The sequence below is a fragment of the Folsomia candida genome, unplaced genomic scaffold (genome assembly GCF_002217175.1).
Source record: "Folsomia candida strain VU population unplaced genomic scaffold, ASM221717v1 Fcan01_Sc002, whole genome shotgun sequence".
In the NCBI taxonomy this organism is placed as follows: Eukaryota; Metazoa; Arthropoda; class Collembola; order Entomobryomorpha; family Isotomidae; genus Folsomia; species Folsomia candida.
Genome location: NW_019091194.1, coordinates 15,993,426 through 16,019,537, shown reverse-complemented (window position 1 = coordinate 16,019,537; position 26,112 = coordinate 15,993,426). Strand labels below are relative to the sequence as shown.

At 38.6% G+C, this 26,112-nt stretch overlaps 9 protein-coding genes across 12 annotated transcripts; 4 read left to right on the top strand and 5 right to left on the bottom strand.

Annotated features, from left to right (window-relative positions):
* Nucleotides 1-85: 85 nt before the first annotated feature.
* On the top strand, nucleotides 86-1,687 carry LOC110843519. Its single transcript, XM_035848276.1, has 7 exons — nucleotides 86-178; nucleotides 270-392; nucleotides 473-664; nucleotides 744-832; nucleotides 893-1,257; nucleotides 1,323-1,483; nucleotides 1,547-1,687. The coding sequence occupies exons 1-7, from the start codon at nucleotides 88-90 to the stop codon at nucleotides 1,618-1,620; spliced, it is 1,095 nt and encodes a 364-aa protein (XP_035704169.1). The 5' UTR covers nucleotides 86-87; the 3' UTR covers nucleotides 1,621-1,687.
* A 114-nt stretch (nucleotides 1,688-1,801) lies between these two features.
* Nucleotides 1,802-6,585, top strand: LOC110843517 (alpha-mannosidase 2C1-like). 4 transcript variants are annotated; one of them, XR_004834152.1, is made up of 17 exons: nucleotides 1,802-2,087; nucleotides 2,184-2,320; nucleotides 2,399-2,503; nucleotides 2,572-2,710; nucleotides 2,794-2,992; nucleotides 3,067-3,147; nucleotides 3,225-3,473; nucleotides 3,547-3,676; nucleotides 3,754-3,902; nucleotides 3,998-4,153; nucleotides 4,255-4,372; nucleotides 4,446-4,558; nucleotides 4,635-5,621; nucleotides 5,698-5,726; nucleotides 5,800-5,873; nucleotides 5,943-6,045; nucleotides 6,175-6,303. XR_004834152.1 is itself a non-coding variant. In XM_035848569.1 (17 exons), exons 1-17 carry the CDS (start codon nucleotides 1,919-1,921, stop codon nucleotides 6,528-6,530), a joined length of 3,291 nt encoding a protein of 1,096 aa, XP_035704462.1. In that variant the 5' UTR covers nucleotides 1,803-1,918; the 3' UTR covers nucleotides 6,531-6,585. The 4 variants fall into 4 exon arrangements, 2 of the variants coding, with proteins under 2 accessions (XP_035704462.1, XP_035704464.1); XM_035848569.1 differs by adding an exon at nucleotides 6,380-6,585 and having other exon boundaries at nucleotides 1,803-2,087; nucleotides 5,698-5,873; XR_004834151.1 differs by having other exon boundaries at nucleotides 5,800-6,045; nucleotides 6,175-6,220.
* A 408-nt stretch (nucleotides 6,586-6,993) lies between these two features.
* Nucleotides 6,994-9,775, top strand: LOC118434577. Its single transcript, XM_035848382.1, has 10 exons — nucleotides 6,994-7,460; nucleotides 7,535-7,678; nucleotides 7,748-8,020; nucleotides 8,128-8,278; nucleotides 8,388-8,613; nucleotides 8,687-8,768; nucleotides 8,842-8,967; nucleotides 9,038-9,220; nucleotides 9,313-9,521; nucleotides 9,603-9,775. The coding sequence occupies exons 1-10, from the start codon at nucleotides 7,243-7,245 to the stop codon at nucleotides 9,695-9,697; spliced, it is 1,707 nt and encodes a 568-aa protein (XP_035704275.1). The 5' UTR covers nucleotides 6,994-7,242; the 3' UTR covers nucleotides 9,698-9,775.
* Nucleotides 9,661-13,220, bottom strand: LOC110844354. Its single transcript, XM_022090533.2, has 3 exons — nucleotides 11,943-13,220; nucleotides 10,189-11,864; nucleotides 9,661-10,109 (listed from the first exon to the last, which is right to left on the bottom strand). Exons 1-3 carry the CDS (start codon nucleotides 13,119-13,121, stop codon nucleotides 9,773-9,775), a joined length of 3,192 nt encoding a protein of 1,063 aa, XP_021946225.2. The 5' UTR covers nucleotides 13,122-13,220; the 3' UTR covers nucleotides 9,661-9,772.
* Nucleotides 13,221-13,770: 550 nt separating this feature from the next.
* LOC118434384 lies at nucleotides 13,771-16,167 on the top strand. The gene is made up of 2 exons (XM_035847754.1): nucleotides 13,771-16,002; nucleotides 16,079-16,167. Exons 1-2 carry the CDS (start codon nucleotides 14,452-14,454, stop codon nucleotides 16,151-16,153), a joined length of 1,626 nt encoding a protein of 541 aa, XP_035703647.1. The 5' UTR covers nucleotides 13,771-14,451; the 3' UTR covers nucleotides 16,154-16,167.
* Nucleotide 16,168: 1 nt separating this feature from the next.
* Nucleotides 16,169-18,425, bottom strand: LOC110843516 (zinc finger protein GLI4). Its single transcript, XM_022089482.2, has 5 exons — nucleotides 17,791-18,425; nucleotides 17,527-17,691; nucleotides 17,378-17,444; nucleotides 17,221-17,308; nucleotides 16,169-17,095 (listed from the first exon to the last, which is right to left on the bottom strand). Exons 1-5 carry the CDS (start codon nucleotides 18,334-18,336, stop codon nucleotides 16,687-16,689), a joined length of 1,275 nt encoding a protein of 424 aa, XP_021945174.1. The 5' UTR covers nucleotides 18,337-18,425; the 3' UTR covers nucleotides 16,169-16,686.
* Nucleotides 18,426-19,714: 1,289 nt separating this feature from the next.
* LOC110844018 lies at nucleotides 19,715-21,533 on the bottom strand. Its single transcript, XM_022090100.2, has 3 exons — nucleotides 21,125-21,533; nucleotides 20,929-21,042; nucleotides 19,715-20,846 (listed from the first exon to the last, which is right to left on the bottom strand). The coding sequence occupies exons 1-3, from the start codon at nucleotides 21,162-21,164 to the stop codon at nucleotides 19,810-19,812; spliced, it is 1,191 nt and encodes a 396-aa protein (XP_021945792.1). The 5' UTR covers nucleotides 21,165-21,533; the 3' UTR covers nucleotides 19,715-19,809.
* A 146-nt stretch (nucleotides 21,534-21,679) lies between these two features.
* Nucleotides 21,680-24,126, bottom strand: LOC110844817 (minor extracellular protease vpr). The gene is made up of 5 exons (XM_022091112.2): nucleotides 23,701-24,126; nucleotides 23,434-23,620; nucleotides 22,748-23,312; nucleotides 22,368-22,635; nucleotides 21,680-22,304 (listed from the first exon to the last, which is right to left on the bottom strand). The coding sequence occupies exons 1-5, from the start codon at nucleotides 23,895-23,897 to the stop codon at nucleotides 21,881-21,883; spliced, it is 1,641 nt and encodes a 546-aa protein (XP_021946804.1). The 5' UTR covers nucleotides 23,898-24,126; the 3' UTR covers nucleotides 21,680-21,880.
* Nucleotides 24,127-24,784: 658 nt separating this feature from the next.
* Nucleotides 24,785-26,042, bottom strand: LOC110842824 (60S ribosomal protein L12). The gene is made up of 4 exons (XM_022088652.2): nucleotides 25,864-26,042; nucleotides 25,402-25,475; nucleotides 25,137-25,317; nucleotides 24,785-25,053 (listed from the first exon to the last, which is right to left on the bottom strand). Exons 1-4 carry the CDS (start codon nucleotides 25,898-25,900, stop codon nucleotides 24,848-24,850), a joined length of 498 nt encoding a protein of 165 aa, XP_021944344.1. The 5' UTR covers nucleotides 25,901-26,042; the 3' UTR covers nucleotides 24,785-24,847.
* Nucleotides 26,043-26,112: the final 70 nt, after the last annotated feature.

Here is a 26,112-nt window from a genome sequence, read left to right as displayed (position 1 = left end):
ATATCAAGTTCATGTTCTGATTGTTTAGTTTTGATATATAATTGTCGAATTTGGCAAAACAATTATTGATTGATGATATCAGCCACGATGAATTTCAAAAATTTTGTTGTAATTTGGACAATATTTTTTGTTGCTTTTCGCTCCTGTTCTGCAAGAAGAGCAAAAATTCATAGACTTGGTAAGCGAAAGTCATTGATTGTGAGCCTCTCTGCAATTGATTGTCATTGGAAATACATTACAGAAAATATTTACATATACTTAAACTATAGAAAAATTAAATGTAAACCCAAATCTTGTAACGATTTCCGGATTTTCGTCTGGAGCTGCACAAGCAATGCAATTCCATATTGCCCATTCGTCTAAATTACTTGGAGTAGGAATTTTTTCCGGAGGTATTATTTGCAATTTCTAGCATCGCATAACACAATAAATTCTTCATGTTTTCCAAATATATATAAATATGTATGTACAGTTCCCTACATGTACGGGCACGATCGGTCACGGGAGGACTTTTTTGTAACCGACCCTGGCAACTTCAATATCAGCTTGGCCACTGATTTTGCCAAAAACTATGAGAAAGAACACCTCATTGACCCTCTACACCATTTGAACAATAGTCGCGTGTACATCTACCATGGGACCAAAGACTCGACTGTGTACCATGGTATACTATTGAGACATAAAGACTTTGTGTTTATATGGACGTGCAATATTGATCATCAATTTCGAAATGTTGCATGCAGGTTGTGGTCGAGCGATAGAAACCATTTACTCGAACTTGAGTCGCTCAATAATTTCGAAATTAGATGCATTACCAGCAGAACATGGAATGGTAAAAACATGATTAAATTTTGTCAGTTTTATTAATAAGAAAATCTATCCTTTGTGCTAGGCAAGTGATAATTCTGGGGGACCATGCGGGATGGTGAACGTGGGCCAGTATCTCGTCAACAATTGCAAATACAGTGGAGTTTACGAGATGTTCAATCACTTGTACGGTGAGGACGCGCTAGTCAAGCCGAATGGAACCATGGGAACCGTTCCATTGCGAGGTCGCTTTTATGAATTCGACCAGTCCGAGTTTTTTGACAAGAAAGGTTTCTTTTCGAAATCGGCTGGTATGGACGACGTGGGTTTTGCCTACATTCCATCGAGATGCTCAGTCCCGGAAAAAGATGTCATTGATGATAATTCAACAGCTATATATAAACCTTACTGTAAACTTGCAATTGCTTTGCACGGATGTACACAAACAAGGTATTTGCACATTTTTCATACTTATTTCCGGAATTGACTATATCCGCATGAAAACGGGGTTACAGACAAACTTATGGGGACAAGTTTCCAAGAACCACAGGATACTTGGAAGTTGCCGAACTAAATGACATAATAGTAATCTTTCCTCAAACAAAGCGTTCCGTGTACAATCCACGGAATTTATCCGGGTGCTGGGACTGGATGGGGTTCACTGGAAAGCAATATGGTATGCACAATAAGATCAATCTCATAAATTTCATGAAGGTGCTATAAATCGACTGATTTCTAGGTACGCAAAATGGATTGCAAATTAAAGTAATTCGAAAAATACTTTCTCGCGCATTAGGAGAAGATACTTTGTAATCACTAATAATTCCTGTATAGCCAACCAATAATATTTAAATGTGTTGAATAAATAATGTAAACCTACATTGAGCAATGAATGATTAATGATTCTGGATCATTCGTCTTCAAAACTTAATCCGCATGTGGCAAGCAACTGCAATGCGTGTAAAATAAGCACTCCTGTAATGTATCTAACCAAAGTACTCCTAATATGTTTTACTGCAAAATTGTGCTCATTATAAAATTCGACGGCATATTATTCCCTCGGTTCAGAACAAACTTGGGTGCATAAATCTTCGTGTTGGGAACTTTGGTCATGTCAACTACAGGCAGCCAGCATAAAAATAAGGCTGCCACTTTAGGCCGAATAAAATGTTTCATTTCCAGAGGACCCTTGAGTAAAAACCCAACTCAACTGAATAAAAAGTGTGATGGAATACCCAGCTTTGCGTCACAGTTGTACACTGAGACGCTCCCATTCACAAGTACATACATACATAATTATACAACATATAAAATTATCGGTAGCTTATTCTCTTCTATAGTAAATTTGTACTAATTGGACGAAATAATTTGCACAGGGCTTGAAAAGTGGAAGCTCCCGGGAGGCAATGGAAGTTGGCAGAAATTTCCAGTCCACGACATTTTGTCAGAAGTATTTCTTCCTGCCAATTTGGGAGATAAATTTGGACCCGTTTGGTCGACACATTGGCTTAAAGTAAATACATCGTATTTAATATGTAATCATGCAGTGAAGTCGAAAAAAACTTGCGTAGAATTTGTAACTTGAATACAGGTTCATTTCAATCTGCCCAAAACGTTGGAAGGCAAAGAGGTTCATCTTCGATTCAGTTCTGGGAGCGAAGCTACTCTTCGAGATTTTCAAGGATCTGTTTTAGGGGTTGAAAGCTTTTAGTAACTTCAAATATTGAGAGCCGCAAGATTTGAAGCCTTTCTGTCAATTTGCAGGCTTTCTCCCCGGATTTTCGAAACGAGTATATCATCTCCAAAGAGTGGTCAGGGAATGAAAGCGATATTGTATATTTTATCGAAATTGCCTGTAACGGGATGTTCGGAGGAGGAATGATTGCAGACAATCTCAACATTAGTATAAGCCTATGAATAATTCTGAGATTTAATTTTATTCGTGAATCAATGTAGTATTAATTTTTGTTTACACACTGTAAAAAGGCCCACCGGATGAAGCGTTTGAATATACTTTGCAACGGCTGGAAATTGCTGTTTTTAATCGAGTTGCATACAAATTATTGAATGATGTTGACGTTCTGTATGGCATGGCTACTGAGTTACTGGAAACAGACCATCGCGGTTATCAAGCCATGTACACTGCTAACGAAATGATCAATCTCATCACAGAAAATAAGACGCAGTAAGACTTTCGATATATTTATTTACATACGTTTTAAAATGGATTAATTAGTAAGAAAACATTCATTGTATTAGGAAAGCCGGCCAACTTGCAGATGCATTTTTTGCTGAGAAAAATGGCGACAAAGTGCATACTTTAATAGCAATGGGTCACTGGTAATATATATTACTGTCACTTTAGTGCATATTTTTACATTTCCAAATTATTCTTGGTTCACTTACTTAATTTTTAGCCATATTGATACAGCATGGCTTTGGACTTATGACGAAACTATACGAAAATGTGCAAGATCTTGGCATTCTCAGCTCCAACTAATGAAAGATTATCCAGAGTTTGTATTCACGTGCTCCCAAGCCCAGCAATTTTACTGGATCAAGAAATACTATCCAGAAATATTTACCAACATTAAGGAAATGGTGAAGCAGGGGCGCTTTATTCCTGTTGGGGGCACGTGGGTTGAACTGGACGGACTTTTGCCTAGGTTGGTCCAAAAATGTTATATTTATAATGATAATTTACAATGCATGAATAGCTTATAAATATTTCTGTCACAGTGGAGAATCCTTTATTCGCCAATTTTTCTACGGACAGCAATTTTTTCAAAAAGAGTTTGGGATGAAATGCAAAGAGTTTTGGTTGCCGGATACGTTTGGCTATTCTGGACAAATTCCTCAGATTTTGAAGGTTTTTATTTCGAATTTTATTATTAATTGTAATTTTACATCGTGAAGTATGTATTTTTTGTGTGTCCATATATTTAGCATGTCGGAATTGATCGATTCTTAACTCAAAAACTATCTTGGAGTATGGTAAATAAGTTCCCACACCATAACTTTATCTGGGAAGGCATTGATGGGAGTCAGGTCTTGGTACACTTTCCTCCAGGGGATTCCTATACAATGACAGCATCGTAATAAGTTGTTAAATATTTTTCACCATGATATGCAAATAAATAAGTGGTGGGGGTTTACACTGCTGTAATTTTTATTTTGCTTGCTGATCCAGGGTGAAGGAGATTTTGAAGTCTGTTACAAATTCTCAAGACAAGGGAAGGGTTAACTGTGGAGCGTATCTTTTTGGACATGGAGATGGTGGGGGTGGTCCCACGATGGAAATGCTCGAGAAGCTCAGACGGGTTCGGAATGTAGACGGTCTTCCGAAGTAATAAACCAGGGAAATATTTTTTTTTCTAATTCCTTATGCAAATAAATATTTTATATCTCATATTGTGCAAATTTTCTATTCTGTTGAAATGGGAACAGAGTTGAAATGGGAACTCCTGACAAGCTATTCGAGATGTTAGCCTCCGAAAGCCGAAACCTTTGCAAGTGGGTGGGAGAGCTATATCTAGAATTGCACAATGGGACTTATACTTCACAAGTAAAGGCTATCTGACTGAGTTCCTTTTAGAGTTACCATATTGGGATGTACAGTTAAAATAATAATTTTGCAGGCAAAAATTAAATGGTACAACCGGAAATTGGAGCAGTTCTTGATGGAGGTGGAGTTGATTATGGCAATTGCATATTCCACTGATTGTGCCCTACAAGAAGAGGAATTTAGAAAGTAATTATATACATTTATGCACATCGTAGTACTTAAAAATGTGTAAACTTAAACAAGGGTGCCACTGTCCGTTTAGAGATTTGCATTTGGTAGACAAATGTTGGAAGCGACTCTTACTCAACCAATTTCATGATGTAATTCCTGGTTCTTGCATTGAACGTGTGAAGGACGACGCCTGGCGAATTTACAAATGCGTTTGGAGTGATTTGACAAAGCTTCAGACTATTTACAACAACAAGCTACTTTTTGGGGCGGCTGATAACGCAAACGTTCCGGTTATATTCAATCCCTTATGTTGGGAAGTTACGCAGGTCATTTGTTCCAGTTCTGCCATTCCCCAGTCAGTTAATTCTACAGTCCAGACAGTGGTGTTAGACGACAAGTGTTTCGACGAAGAGGAGGAAGGACGTAAACTTCCACACAAGTTTGTGGCTGTACTTGTGAAGATGGTACCGACCGGGTACTCGCAGGTTATCCCAGTGGAACCAAGCCTCCCTGTTACTGTCAGAAAAACTACCAATAATAATACTTCCCTCTTCAATATGTCGAATGGGAAGTTAAACTTGAAAGTCGAAACTTTAAATGGGATTCCAGTTGAGAGCTTAGCCTTAGTTTCGAGCCGACAAGATTATAATGAAGTTGAAGTTTTTAAGAAAGACACGAAACCAGGCATGTTTTATGTATTTGATGACGTGCCGTTGTTTTGGGATTCTTGGGACGCTATGGATTACCACCTCGAGACACGAAAAGAATTGGAATGTCGTGATACAAGTGGTCCTATCATCCTTGCTGATGGGCCGCTCTTATCAGCATACAAATGGAGCTGCACTTTTGGATCTTCCAGCAATTTTACTCGGTACACGATCATGAGAGCTGATTCTCCCATCCTCGAGTATTTCCTGATCATTGACTGGAAAGAATCTCACAAGTTTCTAAAGGTTGAATTTCCTGTGGATGTATTGGCTCGAGAAGCTACATATGAAATCCAGTATGGGCACCTTCAACGGCCCACGCACATTAACACGTCTTGGGACATGGCAAAATTTGAAGTCAGTGGACACAAGTGAGAAAACTGTCTGTTCTAAAATTATTCATAGTTCGAATCATTGGAATGTGCTCACGATTCATTTTATGTGAAGATGGATGGACATCTCCCAAGCTGATCGAGGTGTGACTTTCATCACGGATTCAAAGTATGGGTGGCATGTCAGGGACAATGTGGTTCAATTATCTCTTCTCAGGTCGCCTAAAAGTCCGGATGGAAATTGCGACATGCACAAGCACTATATTCATTATGCAATTTTACCACACGAAGGTTATCTTATTTAAAGAATACGCACGAAACTATTATTACAAGTGCTAACTATGTGTGTAATGCTCAAAGGAACGTTCCAATCGGCTGGATCAATAAGGAAAGCGTATGAATTTAATTTTTTTGGAGCCAATGACGTATCCATTTTGAACGTTGATCAAGATTATTGGAAACGGTGAGTAGTGGCGAATATCCAAAAGTGTTGGAGCAGATCATGATTGATTGATATTTGCTCAGCTACTTGTTTTTACGTACATATGCTAATACTTGTGACATAATAATGAAAATAGTAATTATTATTCAGTGGCATGACCAACATGGTGACAACTGACAATGAAGCAGTAATTTTGGAAGCGATAAAGGTGGCATATCAAGTAAATCGAGCATTATGCATTCGAATGTATGAGTCATTTGGTGGATCAGCTAGGGCACGGTATGAATATAGGACTGCTTTTAAAATATTTGATGAAAGACTAGGGCTAAAATAATTGTTCTCGTGTCATTCTCAGAGTCAATTTAGGATTTTCAGCGACCAAAATAGAGGAATGTGACGGCCTTGAAAATCCATTAGACGAATCCAAATATGTCGACACAGATGGCAACAGTTTTCAAATTAGACTGAATCCATTTCAGATTAAAAGTTTTTTGGTCTATTTTTAAAGTGTTGACTGTGTGTGTTTGTAAAAATAAAATATCCATTAATAGCAAAATTGAATGACATCAATGACATCTTAAAACTTTGCATACGTGTACTTACAAATGGGACCTTCCAGGAACTAGTAAGAAAATTTATGTGAAAGTTCTGCAGTACACATGTGATTACTTCGCCCATTTGTGATTATGCGATGATTGATTTGGTGCTGCATAACTAACAAGCTTTACGTCACAGAAATCACAACGACAGGATGATTGGTTTTGATTCTGATGACACATTTGCATATCTATGTTCTTCAGTCTTCATTGCATTTTTTGGATTAGTGGTGAAGTCAGTGAACAGTGCACCAGATTAGTTACGATTTTTTACCTCTAGTATTGACACCGCCGTGTTTCTTAAATTCAATGTGCATAGAATGTTGAAAGTTCAAGTTTGAGTGCTCCTGTTGAGATTAGTGGTATGCTAGATTTCCTTCTTCCCAGGAAAAGATAATCAGTTTCACGTCAAACTATGTTAATTTTGGAATTACTCCAAAACCTTAAGAAACTGAAGACGGTTATGAAAATAAATTCACAACAGGTCACTCTCACAACAGATCAATCAGACTGATTGACTGAATCCAGACAACGAATTACATATCCATACATATCTACATACGTCACGCTTAATTTTGCACAGCATTCTCAAAATGTCATATTTTATGAACCATTTTTGAAAATGTATCATCGTAATCTTGTCATATTTTTGTGTACTCTGATTTTGATACGCATTTCTACCTCTACACAAGATACAATATTTAATTGTTGCAAATCGCAGCACTCTTTTGATAATCAAAGTTTCAGAGATGCCGAAAAATTAAGCAAATTTCAAGAAATTTTATCAGTTGAGACCGGTGGTGGTAATAACTCGGATAAAATTAAGAATTTCCACCTTAAGTAAGCGCTTACATATATCTACCATGAAGACTCATAATTAAAGTTGGATTATTTAACAGTGTGACCATCTTTAGGTTGAACCACTTCGAGTTACAATGTGACTCGGATAAACTCATAAAACACTTTGTAAATTTCAATACGATTGGATTTCCCAATGACGGATACGTTACGATAAACGAGGATTTATTTCTTGCACCCGAATCCTATTGTGTGGACAGGTAAGCTTGTCAATTACCTGTCGCACCCCACTGAGGAGCCTTGAGTTTAACGTAAACTTTATGTTAAAGCTTATCCAATGACTTAAGTGAAGTCGTAATAGTCACATGCGACGAAGCGCCTGCTCTCCCCAAATGCTGTCCGTGGGGCAAATTATCTAGATGGCTACATCCCGAGCTATGCAAAAAGTTTGAAAATGCTTCTGAGAATCTGAATCTGAATGAGAATCTGCTTCTGAGATCTAAGATTTCTGAAAGCCGTCACAAATTTTACTGGCATCCTCTGAACTGCATCAACGAAAACAAAATGGTGGAAACGGCCACAATAAACCTGTACAATCAGAGGTGAATTGTCAATTAATCACAACTTGTTGAGAAACAGTAGGGGAATGTGTGCTGAATAAGTTCGATGTGATAAATTATTTTATTTACAAAACTTGGATGATATGTAGTGAACTGGATGGAATAATTGCTCAATTGATTCCTGGATCGTTTTGCTTTGATGATGTTCTAGTATCTCATGACTTGAAATTCGACTGGCAGAAAAATGTTGCTCTATTTTACTGTGGCCAAAGTTGGCCATACAATGAATTTGGAGTAACGGTGAGTTTTACACATATGTATAAATAGAAAACCATATTAAAAAATTTAGTAAACATGTTTTTCTACGTTTCTTAACCTCTATATATTTTGAATCGTGTGAATTTTTCAGAATGTAGAAACTGTAATGTACGGTGGCTGCCTTTCTTTATCTGCAGTTTTTCTTCTGGCTGGTATTGCAGTTTATGCAATTCGCCTGAAACAAACTCATTGTCACATTCACACGTGGATTGAATTGTTCTACATGATCTCTCTGCTCTCTTTGGCAGTGTTTTGTATTCTGCATATAAATTTCCCTGAAGATCACTTGGACTTTTGTTCTTTGTATCATTTGTTTTGTAAGTTTCGTTGATTTTAAAACTATTATTCATGGTTAAAGTAAAAGTTTACTGAAAATACTCCAATTTTCAGCTGTATTCGGATACTTTGTGTCTGCAATAGGAGTATTTACATGGGCAACTTTATTGAGTTTGGAACTATTTTTAGCTTTCAAGTAAGACTGATAAATTTCGAAACAATAGCGTAACAATTAAGTATACTGTTGAACTATAAGAGTTTTTACTCAGGGACCTCAGACCAGTGGTGGGACTGGGTTGTAAGCAGAATGTGAAACGTCTCATTTTTAATGCTATTTGTGGTCATTTCTTCCCACTTTTAGTGACATGCTGCACTTTTGCATATAGCTTCTACTGGTGAGTTTTTATTCTTTTTATATGGCATAATTATAAGACGAACTAAAATTAGGATGGATTTATATTTAAGGAAGAACACTGGCTACTGTGTAAACACAGACCTTGCGGCAGTTCGGATTATTTTAGCGGCGTTGCTTGTCGTCAACACCATTTGTTTCGGAGGTACCTTGTACTTGATACTGCGTCACCGAAGATGCGCCATGCTAGCTGTTGACAACAAATCTACCCAATCAAATCAGAGACTGAACCAATTGTAAACTACGTAACGATTTGAAATACTTGGGTTAAACTTACATTTTCTACACATTTGTCTAAAATTTTGCATATGCGTGATTATGATTGTAGGATAAGCTGCTTTATAAAGTTGTACTTAATTTGTGGAATAACATTTGTTGGGATAATCATCGGCTACTTCACCGGAACAGTGCGATCCTCCGCTTGGTACTTTATGTTTTATCGAGCGTTCCTAAATTTAAGGGGTGTTACGGTTTTCGTAATTTTTGTTTGCAACAAAAAGACGAAAACATTATTGTGGCTATATTTCAATCAGAAAGGTAAGAATAAATTACTGGATACAGTACTAAGCCAATGACGCAATTACAAAAGTTTGGTAACAAAATGATTTAATGTTCTAGGTCGTCGCCTCTGCAGGTGTGGAATTTGTAATAAGAAAACAACGCATATAAAACGTGGTATTTATTCGAGACGATCCGATAGCATTTCGCTCTAATAACAACCTTTATTGATGCTATAAAAAAAATTAATATTGAATATTGAATAAGTGCTGATTGAATCAATACATATTTTACAAAATAGAACAGTTGCTTTGTTTTGCCTGTGAGCCTATAAAATTTGAGTAAAAATGAAGGAATGCAACATCCATTTTAGTCGCGATGCCTTCTGATTTCTGTCGTACAAAATAACTAATTGGAACTAATACCAAATTAGTTTCTAAAATTAGAGGATTTCCAGGTAAACTTTGAATCCATTCTTCTCGAGTTGAGGATACTTTGTCATGATCAAGTTTTGTCAGGTCAGTTTGCTGAAATCTCATGTCACCACCGTGAAAGCTGGTGTCCACATCACAACCTTGCATAAACTCAATTTTGGCATTTTGTGGGCGTGCAAAATCCAATCCATCTCTAGAACGGAGAATAAATCATACTAGTTAATAAATAGAAAATAGTTAAAACCCATTAATTTAAAAAAAACTAAGCTAACCCCGTGAGCCACTGGAAAACACGACTCGTTTCAAGTTCATCAGTAAGAATTTCGGATTTTTGGTAGATTGACTTGAAAATCTTTGAGAGTATTTTCCCCCGAAAGGTCACTTGGATGGATCCTCCTGCGTGGGCTGCTTTTACAATATGCGTTCCCCAGTACTTGAAGAATTCACTCCAACAGTCAACCGTCTCTGGATCTTTTATGTTTAATTCTGGCAGAGAGGAAATCGTATCCCAGAATTGTTGCTTGAACTCAATCTCCTCTCCTCGTGACAAAGAAAGCTGAAATGCTCGATATTCTACGTTCGACGTGGCAGTTGTCGTTTTGGTCGGCTCCTGATTTGGTTTGACAATGTTGTAACCAATCTTCTGATTGGCAGTCAGCGTCACCGGAGGTCCACTTTTCGGAAATGTGACGTGTTTTATCGCCAAATCTTTGAATCTATCCAGAGCATATTCTTCCAGAGTGCAGAAAAACTTGAATATTATTTCTCTGTCCTCTGTGAGTTTGCAGCCAATTTCATTGGGGATGAGCCCCACAGGGGATGTTTTCAGTGCCCCAGACAATTGGAAAGGAGATACATGGGTGACAGCGTCCTTGCTAACATCATATCCTTGCCCAATATATAGAGCAGCGTAACAGGATGGTACTTTCAACTGGAGCGTTTCTATCAATAAATCTGCAATGGCTGGATTGTGTTGCGGAATATTTTTTAACAGTTGGAATATATTCATGGGGTCTTCAGGAAGGTCTGAAAATGTACGAATTTTACATCTTTGCATAACTTGCTGGATAACTAGGAGAGCGGATGGATATTTTTTTCTCAAGCTGTTGTTCACGTTCTCCCAGCCAATCTCAAGCAGAGTTGATATTTCCGTTGGTTCAATAATTACATTTTGATACAGATTTTGCAGAATTTTATAGGTTTTGAGGGTGTCTGGGTGCTCAATGGATTTAAGCGAAACTCGTTTTGAAACGAAGCATTCAGTGATAGTTTTAGGGTAGTCTGTAGCAAAGACATGTTTTAGAACAGGGTGAGTCTCGTGGTGTTTGGTCATTCCTGTTGTGGGGACAGTATTATCTCCTTTGTTATCATTGGTACAGAATGATCTAAGGCCTGCGAGAAGATCGGGACGAGTTGATGTCAATATGTTAGATGACAAGTCTTTCTCCTTTGTGTGCATAATTCTATGAAAGCAAACTCGGACTGGAAAATATGGACGAGCCAGAATGGAAAGTCTTTCTATCGCCAGTCGACTAGCTGCAATATCCAACGGGGCAGAATATGTCACGACAAACACAATTTTTGAAAACCCCATAAACGAATTTGTGCAGTAGTGCGACAGTGCTTTGCAAAAATTTTGAAACTCATCAGATTCGACAAAAGATGTTGTTTCAGCTTCACTAACCACGACAAGAATCAAGCTTGGAGGCTTTGGATCTAGAGGTGTGGAGGAATTGTCAAGATGTTGAAGCAAAGTAGACCACATTGCAGCACCCATTTTGTCACTAGTGAAGCCAGGAGTGTCGATGAGGACAAGAGAGGAGGACAATTCTTCCTGAAGATGTGACCCTGTTTTGGACTTACTATTAGCAACGCATTGCACAATCTCACGTTCAGATGGTCGGGATTTGTAGATGGTTGACAAATCTTGGTGTAGTATATGGTTTATCTAAAAAAAATATGGAACCGAAGATAAAAATAAAGATTTGACTTTTAGAAATGCCAATTGTTTCATCACAAGACTTACGATGGAAGATTTCCCAGCTCGACTTGGTCCCACCACTAAAATTATTTCAGTTTGCATTGTAAGCGAATCCTGAACCCCTTTTTCATGCTGGACTTTATCTTCAACTGGCTGCTTGTCCACCCGTGGCTTTGGTTTTGGGACTACTTGGGAATTTGAATTATTGTTAACTTCTTTCTCGTTCTTTATGAAGGATTTTTCACTGGTTTCATTCTCAAAAGGAGTAACGACAGGAGCATCAGTATTGCTCGGTGGAAATGGTTTTAACTGTTCATTTGTTGAAATTACATCCTGGAGTTCACGTCCATTTACAGCCATGGAACCAGTAACGCCATTCTGAATTATTTTGTTCTGATGTTGTGGCACTTTTGATTCTGGGTCATCTTCTTGTTGTTCACTTTCATTCTGTTTTTTAGAGCTTCTCTGAAAATGCAGTAATTTGCTTAAAGCAAATGAACTCTGTGTTCCTTCGAATGATGTTGACGAAGGAGTTTTCTTGCTTATTGGCACTTTATGAGTGGTTGTGCCACTTCCTCTTCTCTGTATTGTTGTTTTGGCCGTGAGTATTTCTGCATCCTTGTTAGGAACGTTTGCTATATTTTGAGCTGATTTCTTCGCCAAGACGGCTGTAGGTTTCTGTTTATGTGAAACAGATTTGCTTCGAGGTATTCCAATTCCTTCTGGCGCAGTATTTTTTTCAGTCGAATCATCTAAGTCAACCACCCCACGAGGCACAAGTAAGGAATTTGTTGCGACACCAGCTTTATTTGAACTTTCTCCATTTTCACGGTCTGGACTCTTTTTTCTAAAGGTGTGGGTCATCCCCGCGGAAAATCTTCTCAGAAGGTTTTTGACACTGATTGGAGGATCGATGTCCGTGTCGCTGTCCGACTCGAAATTCGATCCGTTAACTGAAACTTTGGGTGCAGCCGTTGGAAAATGTGGCGAATTCAACTGGGTGATTTCTACATCCATCACGGCAGCGGCTGAACTTCCCACAAAGTTCAATGTTTCTGAAGAGTTATTCAGTTCTGCTTTATTAGTCTGATTTTTTGTTGGTGGAGGCCGAACACCCATATTGCTGACTGAATTTTGTCCAGGGCTTTTGTTGACCTTGGCTTCAAGTCTCTTGACCTTGTCCTTAACGTTTGCCGCATATTCATATGAATTTTCTCGATCCATTTTCTACCGTATTATGAAAAATAATTAAATCGCAGATTGATCGCAAATTGCTGTTTTCAATGCACTATTTTCACATGCCTTATCAATAACAGCGGTGACACTGACTATGACTGAGTCATATTTGTAATGTGCATCAAGCTATTTAAAATAATATATACCAGATAAGCTTGCAGATAAGATAATTTTTGCCACGATACATACGTACTTATTTGGCGAATTCAGCATGGCATTAAAGAACAATGATGCAAAATAAATAATAATCCATGGACAGGTTGTGCAATTCGATAGCCAGATATATGCATATAACTCATGCATGCTTCAGTGTTGTGCATTAAAAATCGATCTGTAACTTGACCTATATTGCTAATGGTTAACTTTTTGAGTTGAGTCATTGGGTTGATTATATTTTTCCAGGATCAAGAGTATCGGGTAGCATGCGAGTCCTTTGCATTATCTAAATGTAGAAATTGAGATGTTTTTTGGCCATGTTCTTTGTGACGTAAATAAAACATGGGTGAGAAAGTGCTAAGTATGCTAAGCAATAATTTGTTTTGCTGAATCGGGTATTTATTTTAATGTAATGATCGGCTTTTAAAATGGTACAAATGTTTACTGACTCAAGAACAGTAGCAGAAGACGGAGTATCAAATTCAATTCTCATATTTCGTCCGAACATAATTTTGATGGCTTCCTATTAGTAGAGAAGAAAAGCATTATGTACTTCCAATCTCGGCTTCTCATCGAATTTCATTTAACCGTCTGTTGGCAAATACCATTTACTTATAATACTTGACTCAATAACACAACGTTCTTTCTTGGTCATTTCATTGTCGACTCTGCCCTCTCATAAATGTACCAATTGCGAAAAGTTGAACTTTAATAAATTAACAAAGCGCAGGATCACAAGATTTGTTAAATAAAGCAAGAATACTCTCCACATACATACTCCTCACGTTTGACGTTAATTCTCAAATCATTATTTAGTTAGGTTCAAATATCGAAACATACATATGTACAAGCTAATCGTAAGTGATTTTGCTACAGCAAGAAATGCTAATAAGTCATTTTTCTTTGTAATTGATTAATTGAACTCTGCGATACAACACTTTAGTCGTGATAAGTAATAAACGTCATTACTAATAACTAATAATAATGACACCCACTGGCTTTACTTTCACAAGAGGTATGTGCGTACTTTCATGTTAGCATTTCATTCATGCTATATTTCTAACTAATTTAAATCTTTTTTTGACGATTGAACCTGTTCAAATCCCCCCGTAAAAATAATTTTATTGTCCATAATTGCATTTCATTTGCAGATTTCCAAGAAATGGCTCATCAAGTCGAAGAGGAAGCTCATGATGAATTTTGGAATATTGACGCTGCTTGGACCGAACTTGTCAATTCAATCGAAAATGCAAAGCGGTTCGTTGAGGCATTCAACTCCAAAAGTGCAAATGAGTACACAAGATATTTAAAAGGCAATTTCGACGAAGATCTCCTCCTTACAATTCCCGTCGTCAATAATTCCATCGATTTGGACACTATTTGCCTTAAGATTACAGAAAATTATGGACAGGTTCTGCCCCACGGAGAAGGATCTCAACTACGCGTCACCTCAATTGATTGTAACATTTTAAAAAATATTGACAACTATTTGCTACCAATGTATGTTATCAAAGAGCCTGCTACCCCACTTGAAAGCGATATTTGTGGAGAGTGCAAATGTCAACTGTCCAAGAAGGAATACAACATCAATTGCGTTTCTTGTGGGGTCAATCTGTGCGACCTTTGTACCAATCACAAACAGGTCCTGGAATTGGGAAGCAACTCTAAGCAACCCTTGTGCTACAACTGCTCCGAAAAATCTATTGAGTCCAACGCCGTGATGTGGATTAAGCGTGCACAGTTTGCTTTGAACTCTGCAGAGAATTCAGCCGCCAGACTATTTCTTGAGATTGGTACGAAATACGCCTCAACACTGACCTTTCCCTCCAAGAACGAGTCTCCTGTGTCCGTCGCAATAAAAGAACTGGAGGAATTTGCTGCCCAACCACTAATAAGCGACTACAAGATCAAAATACTCTGTCTGCAGTATCAAGGATTAAAAGAGTTCCAGTGGGGAGCCCAGGCTTACAAAATGTGCCGAGAGGGAGCCCACCTTTATCCATATGCCCTGGCCTGCTTGAAATTGATCAATTCTAAATCCTCCCCGGATTCTCGTACCCGTTGGGAAGCACTTGGGGATAAATTGGGCAATTACAGTGATGAACTTGCACTTTTTTGCTACAACCAATGCAATTTTTCGCACAACCAGTGGACGAAGAAGGCCATGTTGTATGATGACTTGGCGTCGCAATGGAACAAGAAGACATACTTTCAGATTTCATATCATTGCATTGAACGTGGACTGGAAAGACAGCCTCGTTCTCAGCACCTCAACATTGTGGATCAATATTTTAAAGAAAACCGTCATCGTTTGGCTTTGTACACACTGAAAGCTTCCTCAGTACCGCTGGAGGTGGTTCTGGACTTGCTGCATAGCTGGTACAACAAGGTGACCAAGGACTATGGGATAGTCATTGCCATCATGAAATATATCCAGATCAGAGTCGCCCCAAGCGTGATAACGGGGTTTCCAAACAGCGACCCTGTACTAAACCTTGTTAAGCAATTAAGTCAGCTTCCTTCGACCTCCGTGGACAGATTGATTCGAGAGAAAATAAACAACATTTACCAGGTGGACGAATTTCTAATTCCGCTCGCTCTCATCAAGTATAAGCGTGCGCAGTCTTCGTGGGACGAGTTGGAGGAGATAGCGAATGCGATGGGTTGTCGCCATGCGGCCCGAGTATTTTCGAAACTGGATGACATTGATTTGGTAATGCGATATTTTCATGCCAAGTTATTGATCTACTAGCTCATGAATTGAATGTCACGTATTTTTGTTGTTTTAGTCCGGAAGAAGATTGAATATGAATGATTCTAGATTGGATATAGAAATAGTCTCATTCATCGAGGAAATTGATTAAAGTAACAAATTTCTATTTTTGATATCAAATTTAATGTTAATTACTTTTGTACTATGCAATAATAACTATTAATTTGACACAAATGCATAACGAGATTATGTATAATTGTAACTATTACTAAATATTGCTGATGAGATACTGATTTAAGTATGTATATATTGCACACAACTTTGAACATTTTTCATCGTCATCATAAAATTAAAATGAGCACAACTTTCTAAATTCTGTCAGGATATAAATACGTATTTACAACCAAGAAGATACACAGCTTAAATTACTTTGCTGTAGATCCAGTATTTATCACAAGCTTGCTTTGGCAGTTTGCATTACATTATATTTATCGTAAGATTATCTGCTAAAATAACTACGTATTATTGGCATACCTTTCCTCGTACATGTGTACCATGCACATATATACCATACTACCATACATATTTATCACACTGAACTGAAAGCCCTTGATCTAAATATACAAATTAAATTCTACTTTTATGATGAATAAATAATGCTAATCTTGTAACTTTGAAAATGTACTAAAAGCTTAAAATTTGATCAATATCTTTGAGTTCTCCCGTTGACATCCACTCGACGTCAGAAAGTAAGCTTTCGTCCATAATTTCATATTTGGGCTCCACGAAGTCGTCCAACTCATCAGAGTCCATCCAGTCAGCTCGTTGAAATGGTGAAAGTCTGTCGATTGAGTCAGAAAAGTCGACTCGGTGAGAGGGCTGATTTTCACCTGGATTACAAATCTTGTTCAGCTTCTTCCTGGGACTCCTTGATATTCGGGACCGATTACGGGAGCCAAGTGCTTTTGGCAGATGCACAATGTTGCTTGGTGTGACTCCTTCTTGGAGAAAATGGACTTTGGCATGCTTTCTTAGGGAGGAAGGATCGGTGTACTTTTTGTTGCACATAGGAAATGAGCAATGGTACGGTTTGCTAAAAATTATATCAAACAAATATTGTTATATCGATTATTTTACTGTAATATTTATAATGAAAGCGTTCCTGTAATATATTTTGGTAAATATTACTAAATAATTATGCACGAATAAATAGTATACCTTTCAATGTGAGTCCTTTGGTGCTTTGCTCGGTCAGAAGAATTCGAAAATGCCTTTGGGCATCGGTGACAAACATATGGTCGTTCTCCTAACGATGCAATAATTTGTAGTTTTCATGCGAATGCGACTAAGAAATGCATTTTATTTTATCACTCACCTGTATGAGAACGAAGGTGGATTTTCAAATTCTCAAGTCGTGAGAAAGACTTTCCACATCCAATTACCTAGTGAAACAACAATCAATTATCAATGTACAAATTATCTTTCAAATCTGCATATCTATAATAAGCAACTAAATAAATTTACATTGCATTGATTTGGTTTGTGTCCTGTGTGAACTCTCATGTGAATAAGCAGCTTGTAGCGTGCATTGAACGGCCGGTTTCTTCTGGAACAGCCATGCCAAAAACAACGGAAGTCTTCTTTTCTCCCCTCAACATGCGTGCGGTCAATGTGACGGACCAGACAACTCTGTCAAAACCAACGTCAGTTGAATTCAAAAAGGTGAATTGGAACAGGGGACTTGGGGTTGGGGTCAAATCGATTCAGTCGTAAGTTGTGAAAAATTACCTGAGTATCAAAAATGGTCTTGCAGTCTATCCACATGCATTGCACTGGCTGGTGGTCCTCTTCTGAAGATGAAATCGAGGTGTGTTCCCCTGAAGACTCGTCGTCATCGTCGTCGTTATCAGTCCCTGGGATAACGATATGCTGAAGGGAAGGAGAGCCAGACGTTGGACAGGTTGGTATGGATGAGATATCTGTCTCACATTTCCCATCTTCTCCTCCCTGGTTACCGATCGGAGAAAACCCAATGCGAAAAGATGGGAGGATATTGTGCACGCTTCTACAGCGAAATTGATCAACATTTGTCCAAAAATCTTCTCCAAGCAAGGAATTTTGAGCCCCTTGTGGAACAAACTCGTGCTCACTGAAGCTGAAGAACCGGTGGTGAAATGCATCTGGCGAAGTGGGATCGCATTCCGAATTTTGAGACACGACTGAGCTGGATTCTGTTGGTGACCACAATTGACTTTCACTTTCGTCGACGCACAAATTTTCCAGGTCGGAGGAAGTCCAACTCCAATTCTTCAAACTCACTTCGCCCCACATCATTTTGTAAAAAATTAAGACGACCCACTGTCAAAAATATGGGGCAATACGTGACGCCTGACTTTACTTCTTCGGGTGCAAGTCTCACGGAGAAATGTCAAGAAAAAGTCCCACGCTTGTTAATTATATATCTCATCATCTCATCCCCGTCGTCGTCTTTTGGTAGCAAATAATAAAACATAAAAAAGTCTCTCCATCGCGTCATTAAGGTTGTCAAAAAGGGTTGAAAACTTTGAAACATGTGTTGCTCTTTGCCAATGATCCGTCCCGGAGTTTATTGTTGGAGGAGTCGACTTGAGAAAGCCACATAGTTGGATCTGATGATGGGAGCTCCTCTACCCAGTCAATACTGCCTTGAAGCACAAGAAAAAAAAATCGTGTACATCTTGTCATTTGATCTCTTTCTCAAAGTCAAGTTAGTGTCATGCACCAACACTGCCGAGTACATAACCCGTATTCACGTCATTCGGCTAAATGCCCGAATTTAGCTGTTACACACGTCTGATCATCGAGATGCATGGGATGAGTATATGAGTCGTGTAAAATTGAAATTAGATCTCAGTTTGTCGCTGGTGTTGAAAAACATTTTGACTTTTTACTCCCAACTACTGCATCAAGTCATGTTTAGTAGTAAATAGTTGGGGGCGACGATGAGATGCAACAAGTGTAACGCATGTTCACTGCTCTGTAGTAGTAGCAGTTAATTAAGGAGTTCCCTCTCTTATTTTTTATTCCAATCCGATACACCGAATGAGCATTAATTTAATTATCTTGGAAAAAAATTCCTGGAAAGAACCAGTGTTGCGTTTGTGGTACGACTTGCAGATGCGCATCTGTTTGACCATTAATTCTCTTTTTGGTATTAATTGACAGGCCAGTCGCATGAGAAACAAGTTGTTGGTGCAGGAAAATTGTTGAAGTCTCATGTTTTGTTTCAATCCGTAATAGTTTTTTAATGTATGACATTGTGAGCAGAAAAGAGCACAGATCTAATCAAGTAATGTGACGACGTTAGACTTAGCTCGGATTTACAAATAATCTAATATGCAAAAGTGTAATACACATGAAACGAATTCATGCCTCCTGCCGAGATCAGAGTTAAAATAGACACGAGTCAATAAAAAATGTTTTCATCATTGAACAAAAATACAGTGTACTTTTTGTTGCGATTAAATAGACAAAGTGGAATTTAAACTTTAAACGGGTTGACAGCAGTGTCCCGGCTGAATGTCAAGTTTTTTTTGCGTTGTGTCACATACTATTTATAGCAAAGAAACAAAGGATTTGTTAATTTAATTTTAAAACTTCTCTAGAAATCACTCAGCCTATAAAGTGACAGGCCGACAGGTGACACTTTGAAACTAGTTTGAAGCCACTCTGCGACATTTTAACATTAGTACATTTTATTTTACATTTTAATTGTAAATAACAAAGACAAGATATGTATTCGTGTAACATGATGAGCATATTTAGTTCCTAATACATTTTATTAAATGCATGCACAAGTGAATCCGTATATGATCGTAACAAGGTCAATATTGGCTGCACCTGCTGTCCTCTGATGTAATAATGATTGGGAGTTGGGTGACCATTTGGTGGTTGTGAGTAGATTGATTTTTGAATTGACGCCGACGACGCCGAGTTCTGAATTTGTTCTCGGGTGCTTGCATTTTCGAGATATATTTGTGGGGCGTGTTGTGTAGGATTATGAAAAAGAGGGGCTGGTTGAGGTCCTGGGGGTGGCATACTTCCAGCATACTTTCCGTTCGAGTATCTTAGTTTTTTAGGACCATATTGCAAATTTCCTCCCAGCACAGCTTTCGTTAAATGTATTTTATAAGGTGAGACATTAGCATTGGAAACCGGTCCTGCTGAATTGTCAACTACTTGTTGTTGTCCGAGAGGTGCAGTACTGCTCGCAGGGTTGACAGTGTAACCCGGAATTCGTACTGGTTTCACAAATGTAGTGTCGGGAAGAGCAAAAGGAAATGGAGAGGGGATGCCAAGCCGGGTCATTTTGTCAGCAGTTGATCTTAACAGGGTTGCAGCATTTGATAACACCCCAACGAATTTAGTAGCACCAGGATAATTGTAACTACTGAGAGGTTGGATGACTGGGGAAGAAGGTGAATAATGCACTGATGCTGGAACGTTCTGTATGAGATATCCGGAAATAGGGGAAAATCCTCCCGTATTAGCCGGTTGATTTATCTGGGGTTGTCCCCTTGTGAAGTATTGGTGTTGATGTGGGTTCCCAGTGTCATAGAGGGTTATCAACGGTCTGGGTGTGGCTTCCGGAAGGGGCGAAGGTTCGGACACTGCTGTAGGGTTCGCAACATTTTGGAAGAGTACTTCATGTGATGATGGACGATACGTTGTTGGGATGAGAGAATCTACGGTCGGTTGTTGAGGCTTGATGAGGTAATTATTATCCTGCCCTTCTGATATAAAGTTATGTTGCAGGTTGTTTGATGGGATTCGAATTCGTGTAAAAACGACAGTAGGCTCGTTATCTGTTATCACATTTTGTGTAAGATGTACAAACAGACTTTGCGTTTTGAGTTCAATACATAAATTTTAATCGTTTTTAAATACCTGGTGGAATGTGTACCATGCGAGTTGATCCGTGAATTTGGCCTAGTTCATTTTGTGTGGAAGAAGGACCCAGATAACTTTGCTGGTTTTGCTGCTGGTTCGCAAAACTTGCCCCTATAAAATTAAAGTGGAAACGTAATTTCAAAATTGGCCAATTAATATCATCTCGAAATACAATTGCTACACTAAGGCTTACCCAAAACATAAAGCACAAGGAAGAAACTAGCGTAAGTCATGATGAACACTCGCTTTACTTGAATCCACGAAAATATGTTTAGGCTTACAAGAGACGCGACATCATTGACGCTTATCTTGGGACTGATGATGACGGAGAGAAAAAATACAAGCAGAGACTAATCGAAGACGAAGAAATATGCTAAATTGTCAAGGAGGAAAATCATACCGTGCAAGAGTGCATTATTTTTTTAAAGTACAATTTTGATTGAACCAATTTAATTAATGCATAATACCTGCGTGGTGAAACAAGCAAAATCATTGACTCTTTTGGGCTAGGCTTGCTTGCCAAAAATATTCAATCATTCATTCTTCGAATTTTGACAACAGGAAGTTTAAGTTTTCACTTTTAAATGTGCATATGCATGCATGGTAAATATATAAATGCGTATTTGTGCATACACTGCTCACGCAATAAATATGAAATGAAGTCAGAAACTAGATTACAAGTTTGCGCGAGCCAGAAGCAAGGTAGTAATAAAAATTAACGTGCTATGCGCGTTACTGAAAACCGGAATTGTGTATGACGACGGACGACCAATATAACATTCTATTTCAGAGTAAGAATAATTTGACTTCAACATGAGACAACATTTAACGATATGAATAAATAAATATAAATACAATGGTAGAAACACATCATATTAATAGCATTGGATAAATTAATAATTTAGTAAAAATCGAATCTATGCTTGATAATTGATGAGATTTTTGCAATTCAAGAGGTGGTGGGGGCCGTTGTAGTGCTGGTGGTTTCGGTAGTTGTAGCTTCACTGGTAGTGGTAGTAGGTGTGGTGGTAGCTTCACTGGTAGTAGTAGTGGGTGTGGTGGTGGTAGTAGTCGTGGTAACTTCACTGGTAGTAGTAGTGGGTGTGGTGGTGGTAGTAGTCGTGGTAGTCGTGGTGGTTGTGGCGATGGGAGTTGAAGCTATTTCTGCGACGGCAGCTTCGATGTCAATTCTCCCAAATCCAAATCCATTATTCGGGAACTTATTTCCGGGAACGGTGCAGGTCTTGTGCACGTCCGTAAAAACAAGTTTTGGCTTGAAGGCTGTTTTTTGCAAAATATCCCGAACGGTCACAAAATCAGCATCCTTTCTCGCAGATAAAAGGAGCGCAGTTGCCCCTGCAACATGTGGACATCTGCAATTTATCAGTATTGCATATTATGTAATTGTTATAGAATTACAAAGACTGAAAACATACGCCATAGATGTCCCTGAAAGTGCTCGATAGCCATCGTTAGAATCATGAGTTGCAGAGAGGATTTTATTTCCGGGGGCTGAGACTTCTGGCTTAGTTTTCATTGAAAACAGAGCTGGACCTCGACTGCTGAAACTTGCCAGACCGTCCTTATCATCAGTGGCCCCCACACTTATTAAATTGTCCTGGTCTCCTGGTGATCCCGAGGTCATGCAAACTGGTCCACTGTTCCCCAGCGCAAAGACAGGAATGATCCCCAAAGCTACCCAAGCTTATTAAATGCACACAAAATAATACAATAAATTAACTTTGATGAGTACACGAATGAATGAAAAATGATTGCTTAAGAAAGAACTCTAATTAATCATGCATGTATACATTACAGTTAATGATGGAATTGTAAAAATCTTGTCCTCCAACTAGTCCACCCCAACTGTTGGAAATAACGTGGGGAAAACCGGTACAAGTTGCCCTGGTGGTGCCGTCAGTGGAAGAATTGCCAGAGGGGCACGCCATGAATTGACCACACGTCATTAAAGTGGTGTCATCTCCACTTCCTTCGTCATCAAGGCCTCGACAGGCAATGAACTTGGCTCCCGGAGCAACTCCAATTCCGTTTGTTGTGCCACAAATGGTGCCCGCACAATGAGTGCCATGACCGTTCCCGTCGTAAGGGTCATCGTACTTGCCAAATGCATCTTTCCAGCTGTACTGGTCATTCTTGTAGTTATCCCTCAGGGCGATGTGCCTCGTGTTGGCTCCTGTGTCGATAATCCCAACCACAATCCCTTCTCCTCTGTTACCCTTGTCCCAGACTTTGTTCGCATTAATTTTTGCAACACCATATTGGAGGTCGCCTGCTCGAGTCGATGCGACTTTGGGTTGATCATTTTTTTCTTCAATGGTGACGACTGGATATATTTTGGCTTTGATTGGTTCTCGAATAAGCTAGATATATGTATATAAAGAAGAGTGAAACTTAAACTTTAAAATTTACTTTGTTTTGCATGATATACTTTTGGGAAATGCTATTATTTATAATTAAATCCTATTTGTGCCTATACTGTACCATGGGGAGACCGAAGGAGAATTTCGACAGGGCTTGAATTGCACCAATATCCACATCCCTCACTACAATTCGGTTGGCAACCCAATATGGTTTGGCCCTGTCGGCTAGCCCCAAAGTGGTCAAAGCGTTCATTACTGGAATCTGAGAAATCCGCGACCGTTCTTGGAGAAGGCCAATGACTTGATTCCTTTGTTTTTTTGTTGAACATTTATATGCATAAAATTATCTAAACTCATTTTCCAAAATAAAACATTTATATTTGCATACCTCCTGACATCACCAGTGAGACCAAGAAGGGATGGGTTTGTCAGAACTTGACCTAAAACAGGCTCCATTTCAATGACAATGTCCCGTCTTGAGCCAGCTAAGAGTCCTTTTAATGACTCTCCCAATCTGACAACTCCTGCCCCTTGGGAAGAGGTCACAACAGTCAGGAACGTCAAGATTACGAGATGGCGTAACATTTTGAAATTGAATTAGGAAAGACTATATAATAATAGTCTTGTTCAAGGTGAATACGTAAGATGAGTTCTCTCCGCAGACGTGACAATCGGTTGGGGTCAACTGCCGAAATGACACTAGATGAACCCGAAGTATATTATTTCTTGGTAGCGGTTGTTACCAGTTTTAGAAGACAACGACAAGTAATGTAATATATGTATAATTAGGTGTCGTGTTGGTGGACTGGTTCTTTCAGAATATATTTTTCTAACTGGGGTTAAAACATGAACTGATGAGGTGGGGTTGATATACCCATGTCTTCATCCGCGTCATGAAGGTGTTGATGGTACCCGAAGCTCTCAAGATCTTATTAGAATCAACGCAATGGCAATACAAACAATGTCATTAAAACAAGCCAAAAGTTGTCTCATGTATAACACAATAAAAATAACCTGATCAAAACTAGTATCGAGGTTTTACCTAAAACAAGAGGATGACAACAACTATTTGTTTAGCATAGCAGTCATCACAATAAGATGAAGGTTTTGTTCATTCCAGGAATGAAATATTTTTTTGTTGAAAACCACATTATCATTTTTACAATGACATATAAGTCATAAGTAGTGCTTGGTGTAATTACACAGACTTGTGAGCTATACGTAATCTCCAGTTTGGGGTCGTCTGTGCATGTGTAATAAAGTAATACAGCACGTGTAATACAGTGCAGAATTAGTACATATATAACGCACTGAAATCTGGTTCGATAATATGTAGAATGATGCGTTCTTATTCCTAAAATAGATGTGAACATAACAATACGGAAAATATGCAGTCATGTATGAAAATTTGCATTCAATGACATATTAGAATCTAGCACACAGATTGAAAAGAATCAACACAATTACGCACATTATTTTATGGTTTAGCTGGATAGTCAGCTTTATTTATTACTTAAAAAAAGTAATTATCTAGCTTAATTTTCTGGAACATCAATTTCGCCATCATTAATAGCATCAATGATATCATGAGGATCTTTGCCATCAATTGTGCAACCGATGGACTGTGCAGTTCCTAGCACTTCCTTCACGGTACCCTCCAACTTTTTCGCCATGGAGCGCTCTTTCATGGCTTTAGCAATGGTCAAGATGTCGTTAAAGGTGATGTTGCCATTGTGTTTAACTGTAAAAAAATGTTATTCCGGATGAGCGAGTACACTTTACACACTACACACACCTTATTAATTTATTGGTATATGCACTTACTGTTCTTAACCTTCTTCCTATCACGTGGTGGTTCCTTCAATGCCTTGATAATCATGGAGGCTGCAGAAGGGACAACAGAGATGGTGGCTTGACGATTCAGAATTGTCAAACGGACTGTGATCTTGAGCCCTTTCCAATCACCAGTAGCTTTTGCGATGTCATCACCCACCTTCTTTGGGGACTGTTCTCAAAGACATAAATATAATAATTACTAAACTGTCGGACTTATTTTATTTTTATAAGCAAGTTCAATTTAATAGCTTACCAAACCGAGTGGACCAATCTTTGGAGCCAGTGAGGAAGTGGCACCTACTTCTCCTCCAACACATCTCAAGTGAACTGTTGAAAATGAAGGAAACACATGTTAAAAATTCTCGATAAGAGTATCACTTGGTTTAGTCGTTTATACATCAAAACGACTAGAATGAACCACAGGGTAAAATTGTAAGGTCATAATAATTTTAAAAAAGTTGCAACTTTTCCCATCAAAATTATTATTAACGTTAATAAGAATAAAACAAATCAGCACACGATAGTTAGAAAAATTTAGGGGATTTTGGGCCACCTGATTTCGTGATTCCACCAGGGAGAAGGTTTTAGGATCCACTGGTCGAGGACATTTTATGTCACTCTTGTGACTATTCTTTGTGACCCGAGATTTCTCGATTCGCCGAAGATGCGATTGCAGTCACAAATTGACGACTTTTACGAAATGTCGAAAACTTACCAACTTTAACTTCATTGGGATCAAATTTGGGACCCATTTTGGCTTCTGAATTCGGTGGTGGATGAGTCTACGAAAGACACGACCACTTTTTTTCGAAATTTTTCAGTTGCACCGTGTTCAGTTGCCTGTGAAAAGGTAAGGGAATGAATGCGGAATGAAATGGTGAGCAAATTGGCGAGAGCAGCATGGACTGAAAATGTAAGCCGGGCACACACGTTGAATGCAATTCTCAGCCCTACCAATGGAGGG

What these genes read in the sequence shown, in the direction of transcription:
- LOC110843517 (XM_035848569.1), top strand. Translation starts at nt 1,919, where the DNA reads ATGTCAACTACAGGCAGCCAGCATAAAAATAAGGCTGCCACTTTAGGC. An exon ending in TGAGACGCTCCCATTCACAA is followed by an intron (nt 2,088 to 2,183) that starts GTACATACATAC and finishes TAATTTGCACAG; the next exon opens with GGCTTGAAAAGTGGAAGCTC. An exon ending in TTAATAGCAATGGGTCACTG is followed by an intron (nt 3,148 to 3,224) that starts GTAATATATATT and finishes CTTAATTTTTAG; the next exon opens with CCATATTGATACAGCATGGC.
- LOC110842824 (XM_022088652.2), bottom strand. Translation starts at nt 25,900, where the DNA reads ATGGGTCCCAAATTTGATCCCAATGAAGTTAAAGTTG. An exon ending in TCCCAATGAAGTTAAAGTTG is followed by an intron (nt 25,476 to 25,863) that starts GTAAGTTTTCGA and finishes CATTTTCAACAG; the next exon opens with TTCACTTGAGATGTGTTGGA. An exon ending in TAGGAAGAAGGTTAAGAACA is followed by an intron (nt 25,054 to 25,136) that starts GTAAGTGCATAT and finishes ATTTTTTTACAG; the next exon opens with TTAAACACAATGGCAACATC.
- LOC118434384 (XM_035847754.1), top strand. Translation starts at nt 14,452, where the DNA reads ATGGCTCATCAAGTCGAAGAGGAAGCTCATGATGAATTTTGGAATATT. An exon ending in AACTGGATGACATTGATTTG is followed by an intron (nt 16,003 to 16,078) that starts GTAATGCGATAT and finishes TTGTTGTTTTAG; the next exon opens with TCCGGAAGAAGATTGAATAT.
- LOC110844354 (XM_022090533.2), bottom strand. Translation starts at nt 13,121, where the DNA reads ATGGATCGAGAAAATTCATATGAATATGCGGCAAACGTTAAGGACAAG. An exon ending in GAGCTGGGAAATCTTCCATC is followed by an intron (nt 11,865 to 11,942) that starts GTAAGTCTTGTG and finishes TATTTTTTTTAG; the next exon opens with ATAAACCATATACTACACCA. An exon ending in GTTTTCCAGTGGCTCACGGG is followed by an intron (nt 10,110 to 10,188) that starts GTTAGCTTAGTT and finishes TCTCCGTTCTAG; the next exon opens with AGATGGATTGGATTTTGCAC.
- LOC110843519 (XM_035848276.1), top strand. Translation starts at nt 88, where the DNA reads ATGAATTTCAAAAATTTTGTTGTAATTTGGACAATATTTTTTGTTGCT. An exon ending in AGCAAAAATTCATAGACTTG is followed by an intron (nt 179 to 269) that starts GTAAGCGAAAGT and finishes CTTAAACTATAG; the next exon opens with AAAAATTAAATGTAAACCCA. An exon ending in TACCAGCAGAACATGGAATG is followed by an intron (nt 833 to 892) that starts GTAAAAACATGA and finishes CCTTTGTGCTAG; the next exon opens with GCAAGTGATAATTCTGGGGG.
- LOC110844817 (XM_022091112.2), bottom strand. Translation starts at nt 23,897, where the DNA reads ATGTTACGCCATCTCGTAATCTTGACGTTCCTGACTGTTGTGACCTCT. An exon ending in CTCACTGGTGATGTCAGGAG is followed by an intron (nt 23,621 to 23,700) that starts GTATGCAAATAT and finishes AAAAAAACAAAG; the next exon opens with GAATCAAGTCATTGGCCTTC. An exon ending in TCTCCTTCGGTCTCCCCATG is followed by an intron (nt 23,313 to 23,433) that starts GTACAGTATAGG and finishes ACATATATCTAG; the next exon opens with CTTATTCGAGAACCAATCAA.
- LOC110844018 (XM_022090100.2), bottom strand. Translation starts at nt 21,164, where the DNA reads ATGACTTACGCTAGTTTCTTCCTTGTGCTTTATGTTTTGG. An exon ending in CCTTGTGCTTTATGTTTTGG is followed by an intron (nt 21,043 to 21,124) that starts GTAAGCCTTAGT and finishes TTAATTTTATAG; the next exon opens with GGGCAAGTTTTGCGAACCAG. An exon ending in CATGGTACACATTCCACCAG is followed by an intron (nt 20,847 to 20,928) that starts GTATTTAAAAAC and finishes ATGTGATAACAG; the next exon opens with ATAACGAGCCTACTGTCGTT.
- LOC118434577 (XM_035848382.1), top strand. Translation starts at nt 7,243, where the DNA reads ATGTATCATCGTAATCTTGTCATATTTTTGTGTACTCTGATTTTGATA. An exon ending in ATAAACCTGTACAATCAGAG is followed by an intron (nt 8,021 to 8,127) that starts GTGAATTGTCAA and finishes GATGATATGTAG; the next exon opens with TGAACTGGATGGAATAATTG. An exon ending in GCTATATTTCAATCAGAAAG is followed by an intron (nt 9,522 to 9,602) that starts GTAAGAATAAAT and finishes TTAATGTTCTAG; the next exon opens with GTCGTCGCCTCTGCAGGTGT.
- LOC110843516 (XM_022089482.2), bottom strand. Translation starts at nt 18,336, where the DNA reads ATGATGTGGGGCGAAGTGAGTTTGAAGAATTGGAGTTGGACTTCCTCC. An exon ending in ACAAACCAAATCAATGCAAT is followed by an intron (nt 17,445 to 17,526) that starts GTAAATTTATTT and finishes TTGTTTCACTAG; the next exon opens with GTAATTGGATGTGGAAAGTC. An exon ending in CAAAGGACTCACATTGAAAG is followed by an intron (nt 17,096 to 17,220) that starts GTATACTATTTA and finishes TATAATTTTTAG; the next exon opens with CAAACCGTACCATTGCTCAT.